The 18,892-nt window shown below is 44.4% G+C and overlaps 1 protein-coding gene across 1 annotated transcript in view; it reads right to left on the bottom strand.

The window, feature by feature from the left end:
• The window catches only part of GALNT17 (polypeptide N-acetylgalactosaminyltransferase 17), a gene marked incomplete at both ends in the record, with an annotated part of 480,311 nt that overhangs the window by 22,269 nt on the left and 439,150 nt on the right, over positions 1 to 18,892 (bottom strand). Inside the window, 3 exons of the mRNA XM_080703050.1 lie at positions 3,259 to 3,354; positions 10,068 to 10,205; positions 14,044 to 14,229. Of these exons, the coding sequence (XP_080559176.1) occupies positions 3,259 to 3,354; positions 10,068 to 10,205; positions 14,044 to 14,229 (420 nt within the window). The remainder of the gene's footprint in view (positions 1 to 3,258; positions 3,355 to 10,067; positions 10,206 to 14,043; positions 14,230 to 18,892) is intronic.

Below are 18,892 nucleotides of genomic sequence, written 5' to 3'. Positions count from 1 at the left end.
GGTTCAAGATGAAGGCACTCATTAAATTGCTACCTAGGCATTTTGATGGACCTTTCTAGCAGGTGCCTTGAGAGAGGACCCTAAGGGAGAAAATAGAAGTGGACTAAAGAATAGATAAGGTCAAGTTCGCAGGAGTCTCCCCTAGATCAGAGGTGTGGCCATAACAAGGTGTTAGAGCATATTCTGGGAGATGCAAGGAGGGCAGGGGGCACTGGGAGGAGGTAACCACAGGACCACAAAAGACAGCTGAAAACTGTCTTCAGGTCCTGGTCGTCAGGTGGGACCAAGAGCTTCCTTAGTGGCTTAGAAAACCTTCCCTGACATATTAAAGGCAAACAAAACAAAACAAAACAAAACAAAACAAAAAACAAACAAAAACAAAACAAAACAAAAAAACCAAACCCAACAACTTATAAGAGAAAGCCCTCAGACCTCTGGGAGACATTTATTAGACCATCTTTACCCCCTTTTTCATTTATAGATGGTGGCTACTTGTTGATTTTGCAACATCTAAATGAGATGGTCTCTGTTATAGTCAGCATCCTCATTGCTGTATCCAAAACACCTGACCAGCACAACTTAGAGGAAAGAAGATCTATATCTCACAGTTCTGGATATTTCAGAGGTCCAGTCCATTTAGGCTTGGTGAAGTCTGGGGAGCTCAGGGCATGGCATGGGGAGGAGATAGAGAGAGAGAGAGAGAGAGAGAGAGAGAGAGAGAGAGAGAGAGAGAGAGAGCACGCATACGTAAAGACTCTGCTCTCACATCATGAAGGCCAGAAGCAAAAGAGGGATCAATGAAGGAGGGACCGTATGCAATCCCCCAGGGATCTCTCCTCTGCAGCCAAGTCCCACCTCCAGCACGGCTGCCTTGTCAACAATATGAGGTCTCGGGGACATTCTAAATCCAAACCAGAACAGTCTCTATTATGCCACAATTAATAAGGATTCAGTTCAAATGTTACCTATCAGAAGAATGGAAAAATCTGGGAGTTAAGTGTTCTAAAAGCTAGTTCTGGCATTTCCTAGAAAGATGGTCAGGTATGGCTAAGGAGTGAACTTCCCAGGCTCAGTTCCAGGCTCCTGGTGCCTGGACAGGGAGCTGTGGGTATCATGAAAGATATTGCAGGCAGTGTGCCGGGCCCCACTAGGGTTCCCTTTCTTCAGTCTTCCTGGCCCAGTACCAACAGCATCCACCCTACTCTCTCGGCCATCTTGGCCTGAGACTAGCTGGGACATATTGCTGGCTTTCCATTTGGCCAGTTCCAAGTGGCAGCCTCTTGGTCCCCTCAGTAATGGCTGTGCCCAGTCTAAATACAGAACACTCCCCATATCGGTGGCTCCCAGGTATTCTCAGGACCGAGTCCCAACTCCTCAGCCTAGCAACATTGGCATCACTTGGGTACTTGTTAGAAATGCAAAATCTCAGGCTTGACCCCTGACCTCCTGACTCGGGAACCTGGGGAGAGGGCTCGGAGGGGCTGTTTGTACCAGCCCTGCAGGTGCATGGGTTCCACTGCACACTGAGGTGGGAGAGCAAGTGACCTTGTCAGACTCCGCCATCTGCCTCTCCATCTCTCTTCTCCTTATCTCTCAGCACTCGCTTCTCTCTCCATTCCAGGTCGGAGCCAAACTAGCTCTTCCTACTTCGTGGCACCTGGCACCCTGGGTTACACTTCCTGCCTAGGGTTCCTGCCTCTTTAGTCATCTCCCTGCTTCAGGTATAAATGCTTGAGAGCAGAACTACTCCAGCTCCTTCTATACAGCCTCAACCAGCATCCACAGCAGGTGATCAAGACGTACCTGTGGAGCGCATGCGTGAGGGACGAAGGTGTGGAAGGTGTGCGCTGGAACCCCCGACTCCTGCTGGAGAGCCTGCAGGGAGAGGAGCAGGGCTGGGCTTCCCGCTGGCTCTCAACTAATTGTAGGCAGTGGTAGGGACAAATAAGTGAGCTTGAATTACATGGATTTGGTTATAAGTTTAAAATATTTTCGCTGTGCTGGAGGTCTGGGCTCTAGCTTGCTCTCACACGGGCACTTGCCCCCCATGCCTCAGTTTCCCTATTCTTCTTATCTGTGTCCCAGAGTTACCACAGGGACCAGAGGACTCAGGACATGACTTGTAACCTGTCTGGCACTGCTCACCCACCTCCAGAGGGAGGCTGAAGATCCTGACTATGAGAACCACCTGCAGTAACAATGGAGAGAATAAGATTCTTTTCTAGGTCAGGAGTGGACCTAAGGGGGAAGAGAAATGGCCACAAAAAGAGACAATACAGGCGCCTTCGTGCCTGTGCATGTGGGCCCACGTGTGTGCTTGATGAATGTGACTTTGCGTGTGAACGTGGGCATCCCTGGAACACAGGAGAGTTGGTGAACTTACCGAGAGCCTTGTTCAGTGTCTTCTTACAGACAAGCAAACTGAGACCTAGACAGAGAATCTGTGAACTGGAGTCACACCAATTCTGCATGAAACTTTGGAACCACGTGTACGTGATTATTTTTTTAGTTTGTGACTCTTGGTTGACAGAATAATGTTTACAATTTCTATGTGTGTCGAGTCTAATGACATTTTTGGATGCGTTTTCTCCTGATCTTGGAGAGTTTCTGCTAAGCTCTTTGGGTGTACACACACACACACACACACACACACACACACACACACAGCCAGCAAAGGAAATTCAAAGGTAGTCCAAGGAAATTCATTTATCAGGGCTTTAGTTTATCTCATTGGTTAATCGTGCAGCCCCTTTCAGGCTGTCTTGTGTGTTTTCTGAAATATACCTGGAACATTTCCCTCCTCTCTCTCTAAGCACTTTGCTCTTGTACCAGCACTTACAGCCTAGGTCACACTAACCACTAAACCAGTGACGTTTTTTGAGATGGACATGTCGATTGGCTTCTCAGGAGGGAATCTCACTATTTCTTTCAAGTCACAGGCAGGTGTATTAGGATATAGCAGTATACGTACACCTGGGATATCGGTGCACATTAGCAAATGACTCCAAAGCTTATTCACATTTCCCTCTCAGTACAAAAAGTCCACACTGCTCCTCTTAATATTTGCCTTGATGTAAATACTTATGAATATTCCCCCTAGCTTCTTTAGAGAAACAACCAGAAAGCCTCCCACCTTCTTACAATCATAGAATAGGTAAAAACTGCCTCAGTGGAGGGCCACAGAAGTTCCTGGATATCCCACGAAGCCCCTGTGGGCTGATGACTTTACTCCCTTCTGGGGCAGAGATGTGCTCCTACCTGCGGTCCCCAGCCATGGCATGGGTACAGTATTGCTGTGTGGTTCTCCAGTGGGCCCTGGTCCAAGCAAACGTCTTTTGCCTTGTTGTTGCGAAGCTGCAGGAACACACAAAACATAACCCATCAGAGTTCATATACTGGAGCTGGTGCTTCCCAAACAGTCCCCAGCACACCACAGCCTGGTGTGTTTGGTTCTGGCTTCATGCAGGGATGGAGGAGGCCACTTGACTCCCACGTAGGGGCCAGTGCTCAAGTCTGTAAGCTGATCACTTTAGCAATTCAAAGTCCCAGTGGGGAGCATGCATACAGCCCAGTGGCTCTGTCCTGGGGAGGGGGCTGACCTGCACTCTCAGCTTCCCCATATGTAGTATAAAAGAAGATCTCAGGGAACTTTCAGATATAGAAACACTGGTCACCCAGATCTCAGGTTTAAAAATATCTCAGAGCCGGGCGTGGTGTCGCACGCTTGTAATCCCTGCGCTTGGGAGGCGGAGACAGGAGGATCGCGCAGGTTCGAAGCCAGCTGTGCTGGCTTATGAGACCCTGTTTCCAAATAAAAATATAAAAAATAGGTCTGGGAGTGTAGCCCGGAGAAAGGTTACATCCCCAGTACCAAATAAATAAATAAATAAATAAATAAATAAATAAATAAATAAATAAATAAATCTCAGAGAGGGCTTAGGGTGGGGGCAGACAGGTGAACAAATCCCAGGTGGGCTGGTCAATACTGCTGGTTTTAGTAACCCTGGAAATTGAAGGTTAGCTTCTCATGTCATTACCAACAGAGAAGCATGAAAAACAGCAACCAAAAAAGCAAACAAGACGTCAGGCATGGTGGAAACTACAATCTCAGGAGGCTGAGGCAGGAGGGTCCTAAATTTCAGCCTTGCCTGGGCAACCTAGTGAATTCCTGTTTCAAAAATAAAACATGAAAAAGGGCTTCTCAGTGGTAGAGCTCTGGATTCAATTTTTAGTACCAAAATAAAAGAAAAGAAAAAAAAAGAAGGATGGAGAAAAACATAAACAAGAACTTTGCCATTATCAAAAGCCCTAGCAAGAGCCGGGCGTGGTGGCGGCGCACACTTGTAATCCCAGCATTTGAGAGGCTGAGACAGGAGGATTTGCGGTTCGAGGAGAGCTTCAGCTACTTAGTAAGGCCTTTTGCAACTCAATAAGACCCTGTTTCAAAATAGAGAATAAAAAAATAGGGCTGGGGGTATAGCTCAGAGGGTAGAATGCCCCTAGGTTGCATCATCAGTACCGGGGGTGGGGGGAGCCCTAGCAAGCCAGCTGTGGTGATGCAAGCCTGTAATTCCAGTTCTTGGGAGGCTGAGACTCCAGACCAACCCCAGCAATGTAGTGAGACTCCCAGCAACCTTGTTCTGTTTCAAAACAAAACATTAAAAAAGGCCTGGTGGTATAGCTTCGAGGTAGAATGCCCCTAGATTCAATCCCCAGTAACACACACACACACACACACACACACACACACACACACACACACACACAGTGTTTGTTTACCTATTTGTATTTGTGTTAATATAGACATATTTCGTGTGAATATATTTATATTCTTATTTACATAAAAAAAAACTATTTACTGAATACCTGTGATGTGCCAGGCACCCTCCTAGGGGTCTGGAATGCACCTGTGGCATAAATAAATAAAACCCCCAAGACAACTGAGGTTTGACTTTTGGGGTGGGATGTAAGGCGCTGTCCAGGTGGGACCTCCAGGCCCACTGTGATTGTGTACCACACCATCCCACCCACCACTCACCGTGCCAGTGACTGGGAAAGGCGATGAGGCTCCTTTCTTTATAAACACTCCATCCCTTCCACATATTTCCCATGGAAACCAAATTAACCGGGGATAAATCAAGATGACAGGCAAAGGGACACTCTGTTCTTTGTGTACCTAGATCATATCTAGGTGCAGACAACTGAGTGGATATTTGAATTATTTAAAAATCTACCTTGAGGTTTTAAAAGTAGCACCGTTTTCTCATGACATTTTGGAAAATATAAGAAAATAATGATCATTCATAATCCTTTCACACAATTTCACCCCCCTCCCAATTTTTGGACAATTTAGATTTGTCAAGTTGGGCTGTGATGAGTCCAAATTACATACAAAGCTTAAGCCACATTTCAGAGTTTGTTAAGAACAAAAATAGAATCTTAGAACTGGATTACAATATCAAAGGCTATAAACAGCTTAATGTTCTTAAAACGTGTTGCTCAGCTGGAGGGCTTGAATCAATTCTTATTCCCATGGCAAGGCATCGGAATACTTATCCATCCTGAGTTTTATTATTTAAAGTGTGATTGTCTTTAGTAAGTAAAAATATCTTTTTATAAATTTGCTAGTAATGGTAACCTGGAATGTTTTATATTTAGCAACCACTTCTCTTTGTGAGAATTGTCCATTTCTTCACGATCCTGGGATCTTAAAAACGATTTCATTAGAGATTTGTGAAAGCTCTTTGTATATCACGAACATAAATGCTTGGCATATTTGTTTCTCATAGTGCCTTCAGATGCTCAAAGGGGCCTGTCTACCATTTGTGCTCGAGAGGACAAAAAGAAGTAGAGAGGTGGTCACGAAAACCCAAGATGAAATGATGGGAAACTGCGCTAGCCAACCGGCTAATTTGATTTCTCACTTACCGCTATCGTCCATCTCAAATACACTGCAGCCTACAGCGAGCTCAGTAATTAGAGAAGGAGTAAGGGAAACAGATACCCTAAAATGATGGCATCGGTTGCATCTGGGACTGGGATGCAGGGTAAGTTTTGTTTCTATCTTTTTATTTTCCATAGTATGTATGCATCGAATTGATTTTAAAAATATAGGAAAACCTGCTCAGATGGCTTACCCCTTTACAAACAACACCAAATCAGACTGTGATCTCTGTGCTGTCACCAAGACCACCCCCATGCACAGCTCCTGGGGTATCATGTGTAGTGTGTGGACGTGAACGACAGTTGTCGGAGTTGTGCAGTGCACAGACTGGGGACTTGTCCACAGCCTCCTGGCCGTCTCCAAGCATCTTCTGGCTCTCCATCTTTCTTTTTCAATAATCATGTCTCTTCTAATCATGAAATCATCACAAAAACATTAGTGAAAATTGATCTACAGGAAAATGGCCTGCAGCCCCACTCCCCAGGCACCTATAACTATCCTCTCCATTTCTCCATTACCGTTCTCTGACTTATCTTTCTCTTATCTAACATAGCAGCAAATCTAGTTTTATCATCCTAACTTCTTTCTCTTCAGCACGATAGTATCAATATTTTTCTCATGCCTTGAAAATTTTGTACACAGCATTTGTAATGGCTGCTGAATCGTTTAAACTACGAATATGTTTTCTTTAATCTTCAAGTTAAACTAAAAAAAAACCCCAAAAAAACCTTTGCTTCAAAAAATAAAATCACTGAGATGATCAATTTTACTCTCACATCTTTGTCCTTATTTCAGATTATTTGCTTGGGATAAGAGTGGAGAAGAAAATATGACTATCATTAAGCTTTTTAATGCATGTGGTTCAAATTGCTTTTTAAAAAGCTCTTTCCAATTTGCACTCTCACCGGAGGAGATATGATTTTTCATATTATCAAGACCTTGCCAGCCAAGTACCAACCAACATCCATTCCAGAAACAGATCTTTATTCATTTGTTAGAAGGAAAAAAAACGACCTCAATATTTTTAAGAAAACAAATTCTAGTTTCTCTGATTACAAAATAAATTTAAAAATTTCATGTCTTTTTCGACCACTTGTGTTTTCTCCATGTAACTGGCCCTCCTTGTATTTTGTGTTTTCCTTTGTGATTTTTTTTTTTTTTTAGGCATTGGGGATTGAACCCATCGGCATTCTATCTCTGAGCCTAGCCCCCAGATGTATTTTATTTTTTATTTTGAAATACGGTCTCTTTAGGTTGCTGAGAGTCTTGTTAAGCTGCGAAGGCTGGTCTTAACATGCAATCCTTCTGTCTCAGTCTCTTAAGTACTAGGATTACAGGCTTGGGCCACTTTGATTTTCAGGGCTCATTATATATTAATTGTGTTATCTGTTCATCAATAGGATTTGTGGCCTCCATATTTCCAGTTTGGCGTATTATTTCCCTTTCAGTCGATGTAGAGATGATTTTACTGTTGATGAGCGTGGATCCACTATCCGTTTCCTTTGTATTTCTGTCCCTGGCTTTTGTTCTTAGAAAGTCCTTTCGATTCAGAGATCAGATTAATCTCTATTTCCATATGGTTCTTTTATGGGTTCTTTTCTTTCATTTAATGTCATAGTCCATCTGAAATGTACTTTGGCATATGGTGAGCTGTAAGAATCTAAATCGATTTCTTCTCCAAAGTGCGAGGCAATTTACCCAATTGTTTTAGGAATAATGTGTTCACCGCTTATCATGATTTGATGCCTCCTTTATATTTGATCTGCTTTACATTTGATAGCCAAAAACAGTCATACATACTTTAATTTTGAAGGAGGAAAGACAAGGCAGTTAGACCTATTCATAACTACTGCTGCATGTCAGATACTGGTCCAAGAACTCCATACTCTTCCTTTTAATAATCCCATGAAGTAGATACTTCCATTTCTCCAATTTTATAGATGAAGGCTTGGAAGTTGAGAGAAGACACATAGCTGAGGACAGCACACCAGAATTCCAATCCAGCAGGTTGGTTCCAGTGTCTTCACATGCCGTCACTGTCCCTTTCAAGAGATGAGGATCCCTTTCTTTTCTTTTTCTTTTTTTTTCTTTTTTTTTTGTGATACCGGGGGTGGAACTCAGGGGCTTTCTACCTCCAGGCTATACTCCCAGACCTATTTTTATACTTTATTTGGGAACAGGGTCTCACTGAGTTGCTGAGAGCCTCACTAAGTAGCTGAGGCTGGCTTTGAACCTGTGTGATCCTCCTGTCTCAGCCTCCCAAGCGCGGGGATTACAAGCGTGCGCCACCATGCCCGGCTAGGATCCCTTTCTAAATTCCAGTTCAAGAGTTACTTAACTTAACCATGACTATTTAACCTGTGGATGGCCTACTTTCCACAAAGGGCATCAAAAAATAGAAAAAGTCATAGTTAAAGAAAAATGTATGGAACAAGGAATCTTCTTAGCTTCGTCCCGGTAGTCACTGGTGCTCTAGGCAGCCCTGGGAAAATATTCCAATGGTGGAGCCCAGTGGTATCTCTACCAGGCAGAAAGTACTTGCTCCCTGGCCCAAGTGGGTGTCATCGGTTCCATCTCCAAGCAGCACCACAAGTGTTTCTAAATAAGGATGCACTTGGCAATGGTACTTAGGATACTATAAAAACAGAATCCACACAAATGTCCAGGCCCTCAAGCAAAGCCCAGCAGATGCAAGAAGTGGAACCATATGCAGACATTAGTAATGTTGAGGAAAAAGGTTTCATGACACATGAGTCTATTCTCCATATATTACTGTGTAAAATTTTCAAATGATGAGGCATTATGAACAGCCATGTTTTAGTAAAAATATACAAGTGTTGCCAGGCATGGTAGCATGTGCTTGTAATCCCAGTTCTTGGGAGGCTGATACAGGAGGACTGCAGTTTTTAGGCTGGCCTTAGCAACTTAGTATGGCTCTCAGGAACTTTTGAAATCTTGTTTGAAAACAAAATAAAATAGGGCTGAGAATTTAGCTCAGAGGTACAGAATAGAAGCTCAGAGGTAGAAGAAACTTGGGTTTAATCCCCAGTACCCTCCAAATATATACACAAGTGTGTGGTGTATGTGTGTGTATGTCTATGTTGATACACATATGTGCACACATACACAAATATATACACACAAACACACAGGAAAGAAGACCATACATCAAAATGTACCTGTTATCTCTGGTGTCCAAACGCCTACATCCAATCCTGTAAGCTGTCTGGCCTTAACTTAGTTATAGAATTGCTCTAAGTCTCTGCAGTCTCATCTATATAGTAGAAATACTTCTGCTATCCCATAAGGCGAGGGGGAAAAGAACATGTGTGTGGAAACCATGTTCAGTGCCTGGTGCCTGTCAAGGACTCCATAAATGCTCAGTGCCATTATTATTATTATTTTCAAAGTTTTCTCAAATGCACACTTAAAATATTTGTAATAAGAGAAAAAATCGATGTGTTTTAATATGTAGAAAGGTGATACTATCTCATCAAAGAAAACCTGAGAAGACCAGCTCTTCCTTGTTGGAGGTCAAGCGGCTGTCACTCATAGCACTGGGCTCCAAACCCTGTCTCCCTATCTCCCTGTCTCTCTCTCTTTCTTTCTCCCTCTCTTTTTTTGGTACTGGAGGTTAAATCTGGGGATGTTCTACCTCTGAGCTACATCCCCAGACCCTTTTTATCTTTTTTTTTTTTAATTTAGAAACATGTTCTTGCCAAGTTGCTGAGGCTAGCCTTGAACCTGTGATCCTCCTGTCTCAACACACCAGTTATTGGAATTATAGGTGTGCTGTGTGTGATATAGGTGGTGATTACACCATGCCTGACTCCTGTTCCTCTTTATACCCCATTTCCTGCTCCATGTTCTCCCTTAGAAGTCCCAGGACCGGTCTCTTCCGCTACATACCTCCAGCAGAGAAGGTCACCTCAGCTTTCTGTCCCGCCCCTATTGTGACATTTATTGCCCGTAGCTCCCCAGCCCTTGGCCCGGCGGAGAGAGCCTTGTTGCCAGCATCTGCACCTCCCAGAATCACCCAATGCCTGGTGAGCACATGGATCTGCGGCAATCCAAAGCACAACGAAGGGCAGCCCGAGCCCAGAGCGCGTGCGGTCTGACCTACCTCCCCGTATGCGATGGTGTTATTGTATCTTCTCATTTCCGGGTAGACGTGGTCCAGGTACCACTGGAAGTTCTTACACTTCAAGCTCTTCCTTAATGCTCTTCTTTCCGAGACATCGCCTATGTCAATCCCTGGGTTCTGAAAGCAGAGAGAGGCAAAGGGGTTAGTGGCCAGAGAAGGGCACAGATGGAGTCCATTTCAGAGATGCCTTTCCAGAGCTCTTAGACCTAGAGGCTCACTCCGAAGGTGGGTTGAAGGAGACCTGCTTGCATCACCAAGACCCGGGCCAGGGAACCCTCGTCCCTGGGTGTGCGCAGGAGCCTATGAAGGTCCTCAGACCCATTACTCTTCTCATCACCGCCGGACCAAAGGGTTCCTGAGACACAGGGATCCTGACAACCTCCATCTCTCGCTCCTTCTCCCTCACATTTCCTCAGTAACTATCAGAGCCAATTATTAGAGGAATTATTTGATTAAGACAAGAAAAATAAATGCCTATAACCTCCTCCTGTCTTTCTTTGCTATACATATGTAACTTCCCCCTTTGTTGGCTCTTTGTGGAGTTCATTATATGCAGAAGGGAAAATAATTTTCCATTGCAAAGCTTGTAATGATGTTCTAATGAATAATTCACTCTGCTTTTACAGAAATGAACCTGTAATGGGCTTCTGTGTGCTGACAGGGGGAAATAAAGTATCTGAAATATGACTCTACAGCCCCAGCCCCAAGATGGCCGTGATTTAGTGGCGAGGAGAGGCTTGCTCTGCTGTGGGGGACGGCGGGGCGCCTCGCAGGGGCTGAGGAGGAGAGGTCAAATGGCGTCAGCAAGGTTTAAAGAATAATTCCTTTAAATGTCAAACTTATTAAAATCTAAAAGCGAACATGAGCAGTAATATTTAACTCTGTTTAAATATACTTGGCATGATTAATGAAAAGGGTCATTTTATTTTTTGCTTCCTTGCTTTATTTATTTATTTATTCATTTATTTTCGGTACTGGGGATTGAGCCCAGTGGCATTCTACCTCTGAGACACACCCCCAATCTTGTTTTATTTTCATTTGAAAACAGTTTCTCACTAAGTTGCGGAGGCTGTCCTCGAACCCGAGATCTTCCTGTAACAGCTTCCCAAGTACTGGCATTATAGGCATGCACCACCACAGCCGGCTAAAAAGGGTCATTTTAAGAAGTCACAGCAGGCTACCACTCACATTAGGGACCAGTAAGACAGGGTCCTCCTCTATCTTTGATCTCACTTTCTGAAATTTCAGTTACCTGTGATAAACCATAGTCCCCAAATATTAAATGGAAAGTTCTAGAAGTAAACAATTCATTTAAAAAAATTTTTTTTGGGTGCTGGGGATTAAACCTAGAGACTTTCTACCTCTAAGCTTCACACTGGTTGCTGAGAGTCTTACTACATTGCTGAGGCTATCCTTGAAATTGGGTTCCTTTTGTCTCAGCTTCCCTAGTTCTGGGATTGTAGACATGTGCTACCACATCCAGCAATTCATATGTTTTCAATAACTTTTAGTACAGCATACATACATATACACATACATATACATATACAAGCTAATGGATGTGATATGCTCAGAGCAGGGCCTAGCATAGGGTGTGGTTTCTGCTCCCCACAACAGAACAGAGTGATCTGAGCTCTAAGCCACATCAGATATATCTCCTCAGCCAGAACACCCATAGTTATGTGAGCCATACCCTGAGAGAGTTTGCTGAGATTGTTCCCAACCAAGAGACAGCAGCCTCTGTATTTCATGAGGCTATAGCCCTCGACAACAGAAAATGCAGTTGAACATGTGCAAGGCCTGTGTGTAAAGAGGGTAAAAGTGAAGAATATATACTATCATTGTTACAGCCTTTGAAATACATTCTAAAGAATGGAAAACTCCATCACAGTGCTGTGTGTGTGTGTGTGTGTGTGTGTGTGTGTGTGTGTGTGTGTGTGTGTGGTACTGGGGGTGAAATCCAGGGGCATTCTACCTCCGAGCTACACCCCCAGCTCTATTTTTTATTTTTTATTTTGAAAGAGGGTCTCACTGAGTTGCGAAGGGCCTCACTAAGTAGCTGAGGGTGACTGCGAACTGTGATCCTCCTGTCTCAGCCTCCCGAATGCTGGGATTCCAAGCATGTGTCACCATGTCCAGCTAATACTGTACTATTTTTAGTTATCATTTAGTTAATCTCTTGCTGTGCCTAATTTATAAATTAAATCTTATTATAGGTGTCTATGCATACAAAAAAGCGTAACATATACAGGTCGAGTATGCCTTATTTGAAATTATTGGGACCAACAATTTTTCAGGATTTTTTTGATTTTTCTAATATTTGTATAAACTTCCTTAGTTGACCATCTCTAATCCGACAATTGCAAATCTAAAATGCTTCCACATCTAACACCATCAGTGTCCTGTTGATTATCATCGGGGATGTTCTACCTGCACAGGGTCCAGCAGCATCTGCAATTTCAGCTATCTGTAAAACATCTCCAAACGCACCCTCCAGGGGTCAGGGGACCACCGTAATGGAGATCAGAAAGCCCTGGGAGAGATCAGAGTTCCGTCCCCGTGACTCCCGGGTCACACCACCACTCTAGATCATGCCTCCTTTTCTACAAAACAGGAATGATCATGACACCTATTCCTCGTGGGCCACAGGGCCATGGGGAGGGGCTCACAAAGTTGTGAGCTCAATCTCTGCTCATGTGGTACAAGGTTGAACCTTGCTAAAGTCACTTTAGCTTCACACAGCCTCGGTTTCCCCATCTATAAAAATGGACATTACTGGCCGGGCGTGGTGGCGCACGCTTGTCATCCCCGTGCTTGGGAGGCGGAGACAGAAGGATGGCGCAGGTTCGAAGCCAGCCGCGCTGGCGTAAGAGACCCTGTTTCAAAAATATAAAATAGGTCTGGGAGTGTAGCCCGGAGGTAGAAGGGCTTCCAGGAACCCCAGTACCACCAAAATAATAATAATAAAAAATAATAATACATAGCTTTTTAACAGCTAAAAACTGCTATGAGGGAGGTTCCAACTCTGTAGAATGCATTTCAAAAGTTGTAGCAACAATTGTATAAATTCTTTGCTTCTGTCCCCGTTACACACACACACCTTGCGCACATTCAACTGTATTTTGTTGCTCCGGGCTCCAGCCTCATGAAATGCAGAGTCTGCTGTCTCTCTATTGGGAAGTATTTCAGAACAGTCTCTTGGGAATGGCTCAGGTAACTATGGGGAGATAACCCAGATGTGGCTGAGAGTAGGGTTGCCCTGCTGAGTTGTGGGGGTGGAAACCCACCCCATGCTGGGCCCTGCTCTGAACACATTGAATGTGCTAGTTCATTCACTTCCCACAACCACCCTAGGAAGGAGGATTTGCTATTATTTCCATTTCAGGGAAATGAAGGCACAGGGGAGACTGAGTGGATTTGGTCAAGACCTCACGAGCAGTAAGTGACAGAGCTGGGATTCAAACCAGCAAGCTCTGTGCTATCCTCCAGTGGGACTTTTCCTGGGCCATATCCCAAGCAGAATGAGAGGAGCGCTGAAGAGCTGGGATGGGCTTCTGCGGGGCACATGTTGTAGGCCTCTGGGGCTCCACGGGAGGGAGGGCACACGGTGGCAGTGGATGAGGGTCTGGTGCCAAACACTTTGTGCAAGAACCTTCTGGACATGATGTGTGTTCAGGAGCAGGATGGCCAGATTAGTAAAGTAAGCAAGTCTGGGATTAACCTGATAGGGCCCTTCTGATCTTTCTAAGTGGATTTACACATTGCTGTTGTGGCCGACCTAGTATAAAGTGAGAGGGATCTAAATCTAAATCTCTGAGATCTGCGTATTCCAGAATATGCTTATAATTCTCCAGGGATGAGCATCTTTTTGGTGACAAAACAGTGGCTTACTACAGGGATCTGTGACAGTCAGGATCATGGTTCTCAGGGAGTGGGGAAAGGCAGCTGGGCCTACCTCCAGCGGCAGGTTCCACGCAATATACACATGTGACTTGTAGTCGTCCATCCAGACCTCAGCAACCCGGAGAGCATTCCTCTTGGTGTAGAAGCCAATGTTGCTGTTGTATGGCTTCTTCTTTCGCTCAATGTGGGCCACCCGTGAGCAAGGAAGGACTTCCATGCTGCCCCCGCAGAGCCACACCTGGAGGTACAAAGACTTCATCAGCTTTGCAGAGAAATTACCAGAGGCCATTGCCCTTTTCCCAGGCCCCAAAGCAAATGTTCGGCCAGTATAGCATGAGTGATAAATACATTTTATTATATAAAGCCATGGAGATTTCAAGGTTGGGTTGTTATTGCAGCACAGCCTAACTTAACCTGACTAAACACACAGAAGAGATGATAAGGGAGAATTTCTATAGATAAAATAGCTCAGGATTTAAAATTCAGCTCTGGATAAGAGAGCACCAGAAACCTAAGGTGAGCAGGGTGCCACATGACTTTCTTAAAATTCTCAGTTTGGCATCCATTAAGGTTTTCTTTCCCATCTGGCTAAAGTTATGCCCTGCCAACCTACAACAGAAAATGCATACTAAAAACAGAGCTTTATTCATACCCACACAAGGCTTACACCGTACACTGTGTTGTGATAATATGCTCTATTTTGGAGTTCTAAGGGTACAGATGCCAAGCCTTCTGGAAACATCCAATCCAGTGTCATCATAAGCAAGTGGCACCTGCTGTTGCTGGAGTATTAGAATGAAAGGCTGAAATTATGGTTGCTCATGAGGGATGAAATAGCCCAAGGAAACTAGACTTATCATTTTCTGCATGGGTGTGGTACACATTCAGGCTCAAAAGGCCCTGATCCCAAGGAGAAATGACCTTTTCCCCAGGCCCTCCCCAAAGTCTGGGAAGAAAAAAAAAAGCATTTCTGGTTTTCAATAAAGATTAATTTTTGAAAACTAACTTCCTGCTGCAGAGAAAAGAAGAGAACACAGAGAAGCTTCAGGGAGTGGTGAAGTTGTACTGTGTAAGTTGCAGTTTACTGGAGAGCTGAGTTGCACTGGCACAGACACATATGTTTGTCCCAAGTTAGGTCATTTTAGGCTATTAGTCTCCTGGAATTACCCACATCAGAGATACTGGGACACTCCTGGGTGTTCATATGCCTCCCCTGGATCTTTTCTTAAATTAAATTTGTTGTCAATTCATGTGTGTGTGTGTGTGTGTGTGTGTGTGTGTGTGTGTACATGCACACATGTGTGATCTTCTGTTTCAATTTACCAACTTTATCTACACTATAGGAAAATGATACTACATACAGAAAATGTGCCCATAAATAAAGGTAAATGAAGATTCTTTTCACTGTGCTGGCTTCTTCAAGGCAGAGAATTTGAGTTAAGAAATTAGTAGAGAGTAAATGTCCCAGACTCATTTGAGCTGGGACCTGATAGCTAGGTACCTCTGCATGTTGGGGGCAGAACACAGTTGCAGGAAACAGAAAGATATCCAGGGACATTATTTTTTTTTTGTCAGGGAGACAAAATGAGAAAAGAGGCCTGTGGATAATAGGAGAAAGAAACACGTCTTGGGGTAAAACAAGGTGATTGAATTTCAAGAATGGGCAATGTACAAAGATGTAGGGTTTCACAAGTACGTTGTCATACTTGTGAATAATGGGAAGGTGTTCTATGTTTATGGATTAGAAGATTTAATATTGTTAAGATTATCATGCTTCCTAAATTGATCTAAAGATTCAAGAGAATCCCTATAAAACGTCCATCTGGGACTGCCACCAGATCCCAGGGGCTGGGCAGTATTAGCAGGCACATCCCTCTGCTTCCCACAGGGATGCTTGAAGGCAGAGGGCACTGAGGGAGAGGAATGTCATGGGTGGGATGGATTTCCATCACTCCAGAGGGTACTGGGCCAGTGACACCTTTTGATACATGCTTCACTCCTATGATCAACTCATATCGTTTCATAAATATTTCATTAACTCGTTAGGGACTTAGAGATTGTGCAAAGTATGTCATCAAACACAGTAGAAATAGGTATTTCAAGAATTCCCCCTGAACCCTCACCTCATGTTAGTCTTCAGGAATGTCCTCTGTCTCTTCTCAGAAAGAGTCTTAAAAATCTTTACAATCTTCCTATCTCAGCTTCCCAAGGACTAGAAGTATAGGCCTGTGCCACCATGCCCAGCCAGACATTTTTTGTTATGTTTAAAAATGTAAAGCATTCAAGCCAGGCGTGGTAGTGCACGCTTGTAATCCTCCTGCTTAGGAGACGGAGACAGGAGGATCGCGCAGGTTCGAAGCCAGGCACGCTGACTTAAGAGACCCTGTTTCCAAGTAAAAATATAAAATAGGTCTGGGAGTGTAGCCTGGAGGTAGAAGGGCTTCCAGGAACCCCAATACCACCACCAAAAAAAAAAAAAAAGTAAAGCATTCCCTCTCCAATAAGTTTACTTTATTACCCCCCCCCCTCCGGAAATCCTTCTACCTCCAGGCTACACTCACAGACCTATTTTTATACTTTTATTTTTGTTGAATTTGGAAACAGGGTCTCTTAAACCAGCGTGGCTGGCTTCGAACCTGCACAATCTTCCTGTCTCTGCCTCCCAAGCGCAGGGATTACAAGCGTGTGCCACCACGCCCGGCTATTACTTTTAATTACATGCATGTGCTACCATGCTAAAATATTTCACATGTAGCAGGGCGTGGTGGCGCACGCTTGTAATCCCCGCGCTTGGGAGGCAGAGACAGGAGGATTGCGCAGGTTCGAAGCTAGCCGTGCGCGCTGGTTTAGGAGACCCTGTTTCCAAATAAAAATGTAAAAATAGGTCTGGGAGTGTAGCCCAGAGATAGAAGGGCTTCCAGGAACCCCAGTACCACAAAAAATAAATAAATAAATAAAATATTTCACATGTAAAAAATTGACAGATATGCCAGGTGTAATGCTGCACACCTATAATCCCAGTACCTTGCTGTAGGCTTATGGAGCAGACACGCTGTACTGGTCGGGGATGATAGCGATGGTGGAACTGCGCATGTGTGGGGCAGGAGGTATATGGGAAATCTCTGCACCTTCTCAATTTCTTCCCTGTGAACTCAAATCCGCTCTAATATGCTAAGTGAGATTAGTCAATCACAAAAAATAAGAAAGCGGATGCTTTCCCTAATATGCGAAAGCTAAGAAGAAATGGGTCATAGGAGGAACTCTAGATGAAAAAGGAAATCCTATAGAGGAGCAAATAAGACAACCTAACTGTGGGGATGGAAGGGGGAAGAAGGAAACTCTGTAAAGCCCACGATGAACTTATTCATACCATAGTCAACCACTAAGCCAAGCATGGGAGGGAGGGATGGGGAGGGAGTGAGGTGGGGACTGGGGAGGGCTGACTGGGTCATGTGTACATGTATATCTACACAAGTTTTTTTTTTACCCCATTATGATATATGAATACAATTCACTAATAAAAATTAAAAAAATAAGCAACATGCATGAAACTATCAACACCAATTTCAGTATTATGAATGGGGCAGGGGAAGGAGTGGGGCGGGATCTGCCCTACTCCGCTGCACCTCGACAGGATGCATGGTGACAACGCACCAGTAAAGGTATATTAAAAAACAAAAAGTGCCGGGCGTAATGGCGCACGCTTGTAATCCCAACATTTGGGAGGCTGAGACAGGAGGATTGTGGTTTGCAGACAGCCTCAGCTACTTAGTGAGGCTCTTTGCAACTCAGTGAGACCCTGGTTCAAAATAAAGAATAAAAAATAGGGCTGGGGGTGTCGCTCAGAGGTAGAATGCTCCTGGTTCAATTCCCAGTGCCACACACGCACGCAATCTCTTCCCTCAGAAATAGATGAGTATATGGGGCGCTCAGGAGCCTGGAATTGAGCAGATTCCAAAGGGTCCCCGTGGGCTCTTTTGTGGCTGTGATTGGCCCCTCATCTCACTCTGGATCCCAGGTAGTTCTGAGGCACCCGGGCTGCATCCCTACGGCCTCCGTGGACAGGATGCTGCCAGGCTTCTGCTCACCGTCCTCATTCCAGGGGCTCCGTCCCAGGCCAGACTTTTGTACCTCATTTTACATCTGGAAGGGGGCTGTCCCAGGTTGCCGCTGTGCCGGGACTCAGGGGGTGCCCTCTCCTCTCTTCCCTGGTCACCTCCAGAGCAGCTCCCTCTGATGTCCGCCTTCCCCCTAACAGATTGGAGTTGCTTTGGAAGCCATTCATCCCCGTTTGCATTGCTAAGAGTGATGCTGGTGAAACTGGCAAGGCAGAAATTACACGCACAGCCCCATCGGGTTATCCAAGTATTGGGCACTTATTAGCCTTGTGCCTATCAGTGAAATCTGATTCAACAAACCAGATTTCTGGCCAAGAGAACATTTTAATTCGTTGTCCCCATACTCCCGGTCTTTCTCGGGACTTCACGATAACCCCGTTCCTAGAGAAGCAACTCATCCGCCTAATAACGTTCCTCGATGTTCCCCTCTGCTGTGTCGGAATGACTGAGCCTGCCTTCCTCAGTTTGGAATGCACGTTCTCTTCCACTCAATTGCACACATGCATAACGGCTTTCCTCCTAAAGTCCTTTTACAAAAATTCAATTTCAATCTTCTGCTTTATTTATTACAGTTTCTCAGAAATAGGATTTACAAATATGGACCTCAAGACACATCTTAATTTAAGTATCACGGTAGCAAGAACCCCTAAATACCGGGATTCTATTTCCAGTCGATGAAAGTCATTTCTCTTAATACGAGATGAGGAATTAAAACGAAGCCCAGTAAGCGACATGTAATTCCGAAGAGGAAAGAAACGCGTCGGAAATTAGCTTGATTTATGG

The sequence above is a fragment of the Muscardinus avellanarius genome (assembly GCF_963383645.1).
Source record: "Muscardinus avellanarius genome assembly, chromosome: 10".
Classification (NCBI taxonomy): Eukaryota; Metazoa; Chordata; class Mammalia; order Rodentia; family Gliridae; genus Muscardinus; species Muscardinus avellanarius.
Note: the sequence above shows the minus strand (reverse complement) of the source record. Positions and strands in the feature narration are given on the sequence as shown.